This window comes from Artemia sp. Qi Xiang Cuo, chromosome 14, assembly GCF_049724085.1.
Source record: "Artemia sp. Qi Xiang Cuo chromosome 14, ASM4972408v1, whole genome shotgun sequence".
Lineage (NCBI taxonomy): Eukaryota > Metazoa > Arthropoda > Branchiopoda > Anostraca > Artemiidae > Artemia > Artemia sp. Qi Xiang Cuo.
In genome coordinates this window covers 39213275-39226196 of record NC_142807.1, presented here as the reverse complement: position 1 = coordinate 39226196, position 12922 = coordinate 39213275, and the positions used below count along the sequence as shown (strand labels likewise).

The 12922-nt window shown below is 35.1% G+C and overlaps 2 protein-coding genes across 2 annotated transcripts in view; both read right to left on the bottom strand.

Annotated features, from left to right (window-relative positions):
* LOC148944448 (uncharacterized) overlaps positions 1-7085 on the bottom strand; it is a 29027-nt gene extending 21942 nt beyond the window's left edge. The window contains exon 1 of the mRNA XM_089100177.1: positions 6930-7085. Within this exon, the coding sequence (XP_088956303.1) occupies positions 6930-6932 (3 nt within the window). The 5' untranslated portion in view covers positions 6933-7085. The remainder of the gene's footprint in view (positions 1-6929) is intronic.
* Positions 7086-7174: 89 nt separating this feature from the next.
* LOC148944447 (popeye domain-containing protein 3-like) overlaps positions 7175-12922 on the bottom strand; it is a 38868-nt gene continuing 33120 nt past the window's right edge. The window contains exon 6 of the mRNA XM_089099933.1: positions 7175-7284. Coding sequence (XP_088956059.1) covers positions 7267-7284 — 18 coding nt within the window. The 3' untranslated portion in view covers positions 7175-7266. The remainder of the gene's footprint in view (positions 7285-12922) is intronic.

Here is a 12922-nt window from a genome sequence, read left to right as displayed (position 1 = left end):
AAATATTTACCTATAGGACCGGTATTGCGTAAATCTCTTTGAAAGGTGTAATGCCCTGTAGAAATGTTTACCTACCAGAAAAACCTGTTTGGTACGTAGGACTCTTAGAATTCAATAGATTGTTACTACTATCACTATAAAAATTTTTTTTCGCAATAAACTTTTACTATTAAGAAGAACCGAAATAATAGTTACCATTCCTGAATCAGTGTCAGAAGGAATTTTTTTTCACTACGTAGTTTTTTTCTAAGGACATTTCGTAACTTTTGGTTATTATGGGCTGTGGTTCGCTCTTTACTAGGTTGCAGTTACCGCTGCAACCATGATCACACTTATGAATGCTAGAATTGCTCAACATCGCGTAGATATGAGCAATAGCTTCCAAATGAGCCATTAAACATAACTCTTAAAAGTTCTGGTAACCCACTAGCCCCACCTTTTTCACTTGAGACATGGCACCAAAAGTGCCGTTTTCAGTGCCATTTGAACTTGCTGATGGTGGAGTTTATAGGAAGGACGTAGATATGAGCAAATTCTTTTATATGAGTTATAAAAAAAAAAAAAAAATCTGTCTACGATGTTCTGATAGCCTGCTAATGTCACCCCTTGAGAAATGACACAAAAATGCCATTTTAGTGCCGTATGTCACTTGCAGATGGTGGAATTTATAAAATCAGGTAGATATAAGAAAAAGCATTTGAATAAGCCATTAATCATCTTTCTATGATGTTCTGGTAGTCCGCTAGGCCTGCTGAAAAAAAAACGGGAGACAGATCAGTGCTACCAATGCAAAAAAGTGATTTTCCTTGTTGTTCAAGGAGGGGGACTATAATTTCCCTGTACAAGGTTTTCGACTATGCTGATTCCAATGGCACACTTGGGTCTCAGACTTTTTTCGAAATCACCATAATTTTTTTCTTCATTTTTTTCGGAATCACATTTTTTTTTCGAAATCACCATACATTTCTTTTCGCAAAAAACTTTTACTTTTAATAGGGAGTGAAACAACAGTTACCATTCCTAAGTCAGGGTCACATGGTAATTTTTTTTTCACCAGGCTGTTTTTTTCAAAACGTGTTATTTAACTTTTGGTTACAATGGGCTGTGGTTCGCTACCGATACGTGCGATACTGATACGCCCAATACCACGTACCAGCTCTTCCACAGAGACTATGGAGGGTTATATCATCATCAAAACCATATTTATTCGACCTTTGAACTATTTTAAACAAAATGGCTATCTCGGAATTTTTATAGGACAACTTTGGGGGAGGGACCTTTCGAGAGGGGGAGGGGATAGTTACCCTCCAATATTTTCGGTCACTTAAAAAAGGCACTAGCAAATTTAATTTCCGTTCAAATGAGCCATTAATCATCTCCCTATTATGTTCTGGTCACCCGCTAGGCCTGTTCAAAAAAAACAAAAACGGAAGACATATCAGTGCTACGGCTGCTACCCATGCAAAACAGTGATTTTCGTTGTTGTTCAAGGAGGGGGACTGTAATTTCTCTGTATTAACTTTTCGACCATGCTGATTCCAATGGTATACTTTTCATTTTGATATGACGCCATCTTCGAGGGTTTTCAAGTTTTTTTTTTCAAAATTAGCTTACATTTCTTTTCGCAATAAACTTTTACTCTTAAAACAAACCGAAATAATAGTTACCATTCTTCAGCTACCGCTGCAACCATAATATATTTTCGGTAATTGCGTGTTATCCTGACCACGCTCAAGAAGTTTGATCTGTTTGATTTGTTTAAAACTGGTTTTTCTGTGTGCACTCTCAGATAATCAGCTTAGCCAGAGGGAGATAAACTACTATGCAGATATATTTCAATCAAATAATTAATATATAGTTGGTTAGGTATTTAATATAATGCGTTCTGGGCGGCCTGCTTTCCATTATTCGCTGTTGTAGTTTCCATAATTTTGTTATTAAAGTAACAAAATTACATTTAGATTTACATTTTAGATTACATTTAGATTCACAAAATTCACATTTAGCTATATTTTGTTGTGATCAACCTAACTTCACTTCTTGAGTGTGGTCGGGATAACACGTAACTACCGTAATTTCTCTTTGTTTAAAGTTTTGACCTGGATAAAAATACTTTTGTCTGAAATAATATCTTGTTTTTACCTTTATTTTATAAGAAAACAGAAAGATATACTTTGGGACTAATGTAATTATGAGTTTTTCAATTACTATTTTTTCCTCTAAATTGCTTATTTTGTTAAAACCCTTTGTCGTGAATTTGCAAACAGTTTGAAGCTCTCAGCTTCAATGCAGGCCTTCATCAAACAGTGAAACTTCAGAAGATTACAGCGAAAGGATCTCATTCTCACGGTTGCTTCTGTATCAAATATTTCACCAAATTTAATGAACCCTTGATGTACTGATCTCCATCATCCAATTATTTATGAAGATACCTTGATATACCACCCAGTGAGAAGGAATTGGTAACTACTATATAATGTTTATCGAATCTTGCGTCCCATTATAAACAGTACCCCCATGGTTGATTGAATTTTGATTGAAAGCAACTTTGAAAAATAGGTTTCCAATCATTTGGTAGAAAATCAATTCCTGAATGAATATTTTTTTTTTCGGTACTTAGAGTTACCTAGAACACACGCGACAAGAGCCGCATATAATCTCAAAGATCCTAATGAGGAACAGGTTTCTCTGCCTAGTGAAGCATTGCTCACCCCGTGGAAAATATTTAAACCTTAGTTTTTTGTGGTTGAAGGGGCAAAAAAGGGTATCTAGGATAGATTAGGCTACGTATTTAATATATGATATGCTTTACCCCTCCCCCCCCCTTAATGTGCAAATATATAGCCGAAATTTGTTTCTAGACTATTATATTTTCATCGTATTTTGATTTATGTCATTAGCATTAACCAAACTTCACTTCTCGTGTGTGTTCCAGCTAACCGATAAGTACCTTTTTTTCAAATAAAGTATCATGAACCCAGAAAATGAAATGATGAATTCGAGTGATAAATGAATAATAATGTAGGAATGACGCAGTGTGAAAACGAGTTAATTCACAACTGGGTGCTAAAAAGAGCTAAGTTCTGAGAGGGTACAAAAGTGATCCAAGTGCTAAATCAGTGTAAAAGCAACCTAAGTCCTTGTTTGATGCAAAGAAATCCATGCTACGTTTTATATTAGTAATTAGTTACTTCGAAGCTCTGAAATGCCAACTTTATCGTAAACCAATTTCCAACAAGGGCGTGCCCAGGATTTTTGTTAGGGGGGGGGGGAGTACAAAAAAAAAAAAAAATGTATCAAAAAATTTTTGATATACATTTTGTTGCGTTTTACGAGTAGGAAAAAATTCTGGGAGGGGGGGGGGCTCAAACCCGGTAACCACCCCCTGAACACAACCTTGATCACCGACTGTGATAATCTCACCCATTAGCTTTGAGTCCAGGACGCTTATTTGATCATTTAAACAGTTACTTGAATGACCCTGAACTATCACGCGTCGAAAAAGATACGAAATGCTTATATTTATGAAATAGGAGGCAGGCCTCCAAATATACTCCCTAAATAATCCCTGATTGATCAAGTCGAAAATCGGAAAAATGAGTAATTTCTGATACCACACTGGCTAAGCATGACAAGATGAGAGAATACATATACATAAAGAAAAAAACGAGGATGGTTCCAGCCAGTGAAAATGAAATAAAAATAAAGAGTGCGTATATCTCGGCCCAGACCTCCGCTTAGACGTCCTCAGTGCAGAAGGTGAGAGTTTAACTGAACCAAAAAAATCCGATCAGAGTCCGATTGTCATTCAGTATTGAACTTTTTTATTGTTACCCTTTCATCGTTACATGGAAAGGGTCTCTTTATTTGAGGGTTTGTTTTTTTTAGGTTAATTTTATTTTTCTGCACTGAGGACGGCTAAGCGGAGGTCTCAGCCGAAATATTTGCACTTTTTTTTTTCATTTTCATTAGCTAAAATTATCCTCGTTTTTCTTCTTTACGCATATTTTTTGTCATCTTGTCGGAAATAAATTAACTTGTCAAGGCTTATGAAGTTAGGGGGAGAAGGGAAGGGCCTGCCTCTGACACTAGTAATTCAGACTTGACATACTTTACAAATTTCTTCAGACAGTCTTAAAAAAAATGCTCCCTACAAAACCTTTAAAGACTTGTAAGCAGCCAAAGGGGGGTTTAGGGCATGAGAATTATCTTTCCAGGGCCGAATTTGTTCCGTAGATCCAGTGTTGAATGTGTCTATCTGTATCTCAGTAGCTTTCCATATTCACGAAAAGCCCATAACAGAAATTGTGCCCATGGTATCTCTGTATCCATGGTACATTTGCCCACTGTATCCATAAAGCCACCGTTCTAAATGAGCAATTATTTATGTCATAAGTTACTTTACAATCAGTTTGGGCGTAAATTTACCCCAGAATTGAATTTAAAATTAAATGAGCCCTTCCCTAAGTTTCTAAGACCATCCGTTCTATATGACGAGGCGGGAGAAAATATTTCGCGATGGGGAACATGGTCCGGAAGGCCATCCCGAGCCTAATTAGAGTATTAGGCTCGTATTATCCTAGCCTTATCGTGACAACAGAGACAGGGCCGACGAGAGCATATTAAATCGACGTCAGGCACGTACGTATGAAATTTTTCAGGGGCCAATAACAACCAAAAAATTATTTGACAATTTGAATAGCAAGCCCCTGGCAATGCGGGAATTTTAGGATTTCTAAGGGGTAGACCCCAACATCCCTCCCCCTCACGCCAGGGTTGCTAACTGGACAAATTTAATATCAACAGAACACATTCCGATGTGCCAGGACACGATGACATAAAGGAGCAAAACAGTGACATATCCTAGAAATTTGGGACATAAAAAGACAAAAAAGGACATATTTTATAAATTTATCACAAAACGAAACATTTCCCAGCTGGATATATATTTTGGTAAAAAAAAATATCTTTTTTCACCAAAGCAGTGCTTTTTCTCTCTTTTTTTTTTTTTTTGGTAAATTTCTAGGTGGCCCTAAGGATGAAAGTGAAAATATCATTTGATGCTTTTTTATGCTCTTTCATAATACAATAATCGCTTCTGGGGCTAATTGCATTTTGAGCCCTTAAAGGGACCCCAAAGGTATTTCATTTTTGTAACCACTGGAAGAAGTTATAACCTAACTTGCAAAATACTTAATTTTCAATTCAAACCGTTTTCCTACCGCTTCCAAGTTTTTCAAATGCCGTCGACAAAAACAGCGCTGAATTTTGCAATTCGAAACTTTGCCGTCGACAATTCATGGTATATATTTGCACATTAGGGGGAGTGGGGTGGGGGGAGGGGTTAAGTCCATGGTAAATTTGCAGAGGGCCATATAATTTTGCTAAGATGAAAGCGAGAACATCATTTGATACTTTGGTACTGTTGCATTATATGGGCCTTTCTAAAAAGTCAAGTTTGGTTAATGCTAATGAAATAAAATAGCCTAGGATGAATATATAATAGTTTAGGATCAAATTTGGGCTATATATTTGTACATTAAGGGGGGGGGGATAAAGTATAGCATATATTAAATACGTAACCTAATCTAACCTAGGTACCTTAGTACTCTTGCATTATATGGGCCTTTACAAGGAAACCAGTCACGAAAAACCCGTTTTTGACGGGTTAACAGCTATAGAGTAATACAATGATAGCGTGGTTTTTATTGTGTATGCGATATTTAAATTGTTGTTTTTTGGGGTTAAGGGGGGGGGGGCAGGTACCTAGGTTAGTTTAGGTTAGGTTAAGTTAGGTTACGTATTTAATATATGCTATACTTTAACCAAAACCCCCCACCCTAATGTGCAAATATATAGCCCAAATTTGATCCTAAACTATTATAAATTCATCCTAGGCTATTTTATTTTATTTCATTAGCATTAACCAAACCTGACTTTTTAGAAAGGTCCATATAATGCAAGAGTATCGGTACCTCCCCCCCCTAAACCCCAAAAAACAACAGTTTAAATATCGTAAACGCAATGAAAACCATGCCTTGCATTGCATTACTCTATAGCGGTCTCTTGAATTGGCGGGTTTTTCGTGACTGGTTTCCTTGTAAAGGCCCACATAAAGTAACAGTACCGATACTTTTTATGCTCTTTCATAATTCATATTCCCCTTCAAGGGCTCAAGAGGCAATTAGCTCCAGGAGCGATTGTTGAATTATGAAAGAGCATAAAAACGTATCAAATGATGTTTTCACTTTCATCCTAGAAATTTACCTTTTTTTTGAGCATCCAGGTTTTCCCAGAGAAGTCGTAAGTAAGGGATTTTCTCCAAAGTAAGGGATTTACAGGTTTATACGAGTATACGAATTTCGTACTTTCCCACGAAGTCAGTTTGTATGAGTGTTTTTATGGATTTTTTTTCGTTTTCATTATATTTGATATTAACTGGCAGCTTTGAAAGAGGTTTAAAAGGCGTCTTTTGATCAATAATACAACTGGGCAAAAAAATTAATCTCAAGTTTTTGAAATTTCAAGATGGACACATTTTAGCTAAAAAGGGCATTTTTTGGATGCTCAGGGGACACATTCACGGATTAACACGTTGGCAACCCTAATAGACCTGTCGAATGCTGGTTCTTCGTTTACTTTAGATTGATTGATTTGAGTTAATTCAGCTTATCTGAAGGAGTAGGACTCCTTCATAGACCTGTCGAATGCTGGTTCTTCGTTTACTTTAGATTGATTGATTTGAGTTAATTCAGCTTATCTGAAGGAGTAGGACTGTAATGAAGATAATTTTACTTTTAAATCGGGCCTGTCTCACGTACGTCCTGACCGAGTGAGCACACTCTAAAGATCTTTGAGCCCAGGTCTCTCTCGAGGTTTTGAAAACCAATCTGTATGTGCTAACAATAAATAATCAATAGTCTTCTTACCATAAATCTTCTGTTCAATCCTTAATAAACGCTTCTTAAGATGACACAGAAGTTTAATAAAAACTGGCTGAGAACTCTATCAGTAGCCTAGCCTTTAAACTTAAGATAGGAATGCAGACAGAAATGATGCTTCAACTTCGGGTACCCCTCTGTTGAGTGTTTACGGTGGTTTCCGATAGCCTAAATTTGCGATACTGGTAGGTGCGGCAGAATCCACAAAAACTGCAGCCAATCAAAATTTGATAGCTCTTCATCCTGGAGGAATGACAAAGGTGATAGACCTGCCGGATGCTGGTTCTTCGTTTACCTTAGATTGGTTGATTTGAGTTAATTCAGCTTATCTGAAGGAGTAGGACTGTAATGAAGATAATCTTACTTTTAAATCGTACCTTGAACTGGCTGCAGAGCAGGACATAAAAGGGACGTAGGGGGGAAGCGCTCCGGGGCTGCGGCGAAACAAACCAAAGAATAAAATCATAAAAAAAAACTCCCAAAAAAATAGAATTAATTCAACGTTCAAATCATTTAATTGAAATACCCGAGTGCTTTGTTAAGCATAATTACACGTTTTCTTCGCCTCTGGTCTTTCACTTCTGTTTTTCTTTAAGGATTTATTGGAGCGTTGGGATAATAGACTGATGTTATGGGCGTGGGTGAGGCTCCAACGGCTGTTGCTGTAACCTTTGTGGGATCCCCTTAAATAATTTTAAGACTTTCCAAGCGGCGCCAGATCACGAAAACGTAGGGCCGGAGAGGTTTTTTCCTTATGATAATACAAAAAAAAATTATTTTTCATAATATACCCCCCCCCCAATTGGTGCTAATTCGAGTTTCTCCACAATCCCCTATAATTCGAGTGAGAGGTTTTGACAAACTACCACCCCCGTTCCCCAAGGAATAGAATGCATTAGGGAATCCCGTTCCCTAATGACAAAATGACACTTATTTCGTTTAACATTTAATTAGTTGCAATAAAATTCATACTTACATCATTGCTCCATGCTGAAACACTGTGGCACTTACATTTTTTTTAAAGTTTACGTTAAATGTTTAAACGAGTCAATACCAGTGAAAAAGGCCAACAAGAATTTTCTAACTGCTAAAATTTCATTTTAATTGTTCTAGTGGCTTGTCTTGATTGACGGATTACGGTAATAAGGATCCTTCATTATTGGGGATTAATGTGAATAAGGCAAATATCAATAATCATGCTTAAGTAGAATATCGTTTTATTTTTCTAATTTATCTTAAATTTTAAGCAAATTACGTTTACAAGCATGATCTTTTCTAAGTGTCTTGTAAGGAAAGGAGAGACAAAGGTAAGAAAAGCAATAAAAAAATAAATAAAATAATGAAAAGCGATGCTATAAGGCTGTTAAAAAGAGGCAGGTTTGACTATAGACTCTTCTTATCTAATCCTTTTATACATGAATTAAGAAAAGGCGAGATTAGTTCTCCGTAATTTGTATTCAAGCTTCTTAAGATATATACTCATTATGACTCATGTTGCATCGTTTATGGCGAGACCCAACCTGACTCTTAAATTTGTGCATTGAAATTAAAATAAAAAATTTAAGGCAATTTGGTCAATTGCTAAAATTGGAACATAAACTACAATGCTTGTAGAAATATAAGCCTGTAACCGTTATGATAACCACCAGGGTATACGTGCATATTATTTTTGGTACAGGTGCATTATGCGGGCACCGCGAAGAAGTCAAGTTTGGTTAATGTTAATGAAATAAAATATATAGGACGAATATATAATAGTTTAGACACAAATTTGGCCGATATATTTGCACATGAGGGGGATGGGGGTAAAGCATAGCATATATTAAATACGTAACCTAACCTAACCTTGGTAGCTTTTCCCCCCTAAACTCCAAAAAAGAATCGTTTAAATATTGTAACTCATTGAGAAACCGTGGCTTTGCAATCATTCTATAGCGGTATCTTGCAAATAGCCTGTTTGACGGGTTTCGTGACTGGTTTCCTTGATACAGTATATAGAGATGCCCGCAAAATGCACCAGTACCTTTTTTTTGTCGAAGTTCACTGATAAAAAAAAGAGAAAAGTATTTGCTGAAAGAAAAGCAAGAACAGTGGTACTGTAAAGCAAAAACAAATGATGTGTTTCAAATAAAGTCTTTATATACTTATTAATTCCTGAAAGGAACATTGAATTTGTATAAAGAAAAATATGTATTTCCGATTTTGATATTTCTGATTATATAATAAGTAGCCTATATTCTTGTGTGTTATATTGTAATAGTACTATGTAAATGTATACTTCATAAATATTACGCTTTGCATTCTATTAACCTAACTCACTACCATTTAGCTCGGCTTAGGCCTTGGGCAATATTTGAGAAGGTAAAATTCTTTCCAAACAAATAATATTATGCATCTTTCAAAAGCAGAGGAAATAAATTGCGAATTGATACAGCCAGCACTTTTAATAAATAACATATATAATCAATACCATTATTTTTCCTTTCACTCTAAAACGAAAATTATAATGTTTAAACTATTAACGGTGACATGGGGTGGGAAAATACCCCCATCCCCCCTAAGAATAAAATTAGACCTGGCACTGACTCGCAGAAGATTGACTTTGTCTTAGAATGATTTAAGTCAAATATCAAACAGTTCGCGGTAATGAAAGGAGTGACTCGGCTCAATAGTAACCCGAAAAAAATTATTTTCTAAGAACAAAGAATTTTGGTGACAATCGATATATTAAAGAATCGATATATTATGCTGATTCTAAATATATAAAGTTCATTAAGTTTAATGTTACCCATATAATATTATTATAATATATTTATTTATAATAATATTTATTTTTTCATCTAAAGGTGCCGGTTTTTGAGCAGAGCGTAACTCACTTTGTAGGCACCCTTTTTAAATATTTTTCTTTCCTGGTGTATAATGTATTAGAGTTTTGTAGTGAGTGAAATTAGTTTGAAAATTAAAAGAACTTGACCTTGAACCATAAAAAGCTACGAAAATTTGGCCAATTTCGAAAGTTGGGGAAAACACCCCAACTTTCGAAATTGGCCAAATTTTCGTAGCTTTCGTAGCAAATTTTCTTGGGCTACTTTCGTAGCCCAAGAAGTCAAGCGATCATTTTTTTTTAGCGATATTTGTTTTTTTCCCCAGGGATAATCGTATCGAGCCATTGATCCTAAAAGGCTGGGATAGAACCTCATTTGATTGGAATAATAATTGGAAAAATTTGGAAAAATAAATAATAAAATAATAATAAATGTTTATTGGAAAAATAAATAATAATAATAAAACACAAAAATGTACGCATGCGTTTTGGGGGAATATATAAAACTAAACATTTCTCACTATAGTGGTTTAATATGTCGGCTCACGCCTACTCATGAATGCTAAAGTTGACGACGTGTTTTTATCGGGGGTGTCCCCTTTTTAGGTTGTATTCATTTTGGTAGTTGTGTAGAATCCGGTAGTCACGCGAGAAAGACTGCATCGAGAAAGACCGAGATACTACATGAAAAACAGGTTTCCTATGGCTTGTGAGGTGTTGCTCACTCCATGATAAAGATTTAAACTTTAGGTTTTTGGGTTTTAGGGGGACTAAAAGGTACCTAGGTTGGGTTAGGTTAGGTGAGGTATTTAGTACATGCTATACTTTACCCCCACCCCACCTACTGTGCAAATATATAGCCCAAATCTGTTTCTGAGCTATTATATTTTCATCCTATTTTGTTTTATTTTGTTAGAATTAACGAAACTACACTTCTAGCGTGACTACCGTATTCTACACAAGTACCTTTATTTTTTCCCCATGATTATGCGAACTTTCTTATGTATTAATTTCTTGAATGTTTAATTTCAAACTCGAAACAGACACATATTTGGAATTACCAAACAAATTCTTTGATTTAATGTTTTCAATATTTAAGCTCTTATGCTTTCGTTATTGATAAGGGTCACTGTTTACTTACCATTCATAGCTATGAAGAATTTGGGTTCTTTTTTCTTTGTTCCAACCATAACACAGAGAAAAAACTTTGTGGAAAACTGAACAGAGGTCATTCAGTTACAAATTAGAACTCATATTGCCTATATCAAGGATCAAAACCTATTGGTAGGCAGCCAACCATGGACCAAAACACATTTTTTTTCATGGTTTTTCTTTACTCTGCTCTCTTTCCTCGTTTTATTCATACTTATTTTATAGTCCCAGGTTTCCAGGGGCCATTCCCCCCTGCCCCCACCCTGTGGGCACCCATGATATCTTGCCTTATCTATGAAGCAAAAATTTTCCCTTGTTTTAAGTTTCAACTTTGATCTTTACTGTCTTAAAAAATTATTGTTTTTAATTTCATAAATTTACAATGTTCACTTTTTTTTTACTATGTTAATCAAAATATTTCTTTCTTGTGCTAATTGAAGGTGCAATAGGACCAATTTATTTTATTGCATATACCGTCTACCTTATCATTATTCCCATTTCCAACATCCTGCTGTGTCGGCTGGTGGTAGGACTAGTTTCTACAGTTCATTGTACAAATTATAATTACGATCTTGCACAGTATATCTTCAGAGGGAGACGCGTGCGACCGTTGGGTTTCATTATTATTCAACGCAGCTGGGAAAATATATCGTTAGAACATCTGCCTGTCGCATACATAGATATTGATTCTAAGCCATTGCTTAACAATATGATTTGGGGGGGATATAAACCATGATGGGGAAAAACAGGTTCCGGTTTCAGATCCCAGCATTACAGCTAAAAAAACAAAACACGCAGGATGGATAAATCCAAGAAAATAAAATATTAGATTTCCAAATGGTGTTACCTTATTACTTTTTTCATTACTTTCTTAAACAATTAAAGTAATAAGCAGAATAAGAAAACAACAAAAAAAACAAAGTAAATCCACCGTTTAAATTTCAAGCTCAACTTCGAACATTATTTAAAACAAAGATAAAATGTATCTTGGTGAAATATATATATATATATATATATATATATATATATATATATATATATATATATATATATATATATATATATGTGTGTGTGTGTGTGTGTGTGTGTGTGTGTGTGTGTGTGTGTGTGTGTGTGTGTGTGATAGTAGTGTGTGCGCGCGCGCGCGCGCGCGCGCGCGACGTGTGTGTGTGATGATGATGATGATGATAGTAGTAGTAGTAGTAGTAGTAGTATGATGATGATAGTAGTAGTAGTAGTAGTAGTAGTATAGTAGTGATATGATATATGTATATATATATATATATATATATATATATATATATATATATATATATATATATATAGTATATATAGTATATATATATATATATATGTATGTATATGTATGTATATATATATATATATATATATATATATATATATATATATATATATATATATATATATATATATATATATATATATATATATATATAGCATTTATTCACCCATCATCTACAAAAATAGATTATAGTGACGCACTACAAAAAGAAGAAAGAAAAGAAAAAGAAACCAGCTTCAAAAAGATAAAGATAGAACACTCATTGTAATTCACGACACTCAGATAAATGCAGATGAAAAACGTTGTCAATCTAATTTAACTTTTGCACTGAATTATTTCGAATGTTAGACCATTGTTTGGATGGCTCTTCAATACTATTTTTCAAGGCGGGAATTCCTATAACGCTTGTGTATGTACAGTAAAAATTTTGCAAAATTATAGTACCACTTTTTGACGTTTTCAGTGCCTCTCACTGACAACATGTGGGATGCACCGACAAGGTAGGTTATGTGTGGTAAGCACACTGTGCAATAAATCGAGGCAAGAGCTTTCCTGGAGTAGCGTCCGCGATTAAGCACTACAGACACATAAGTACATTTAATGGCTTTAGTTGTTTGCTTAACAATTGCTTGTCTAGTTTTAATTATTGATTCTGCAATCATAATACCGAGATATCTCAGCTCCGCTACCGTAGGGTCAACA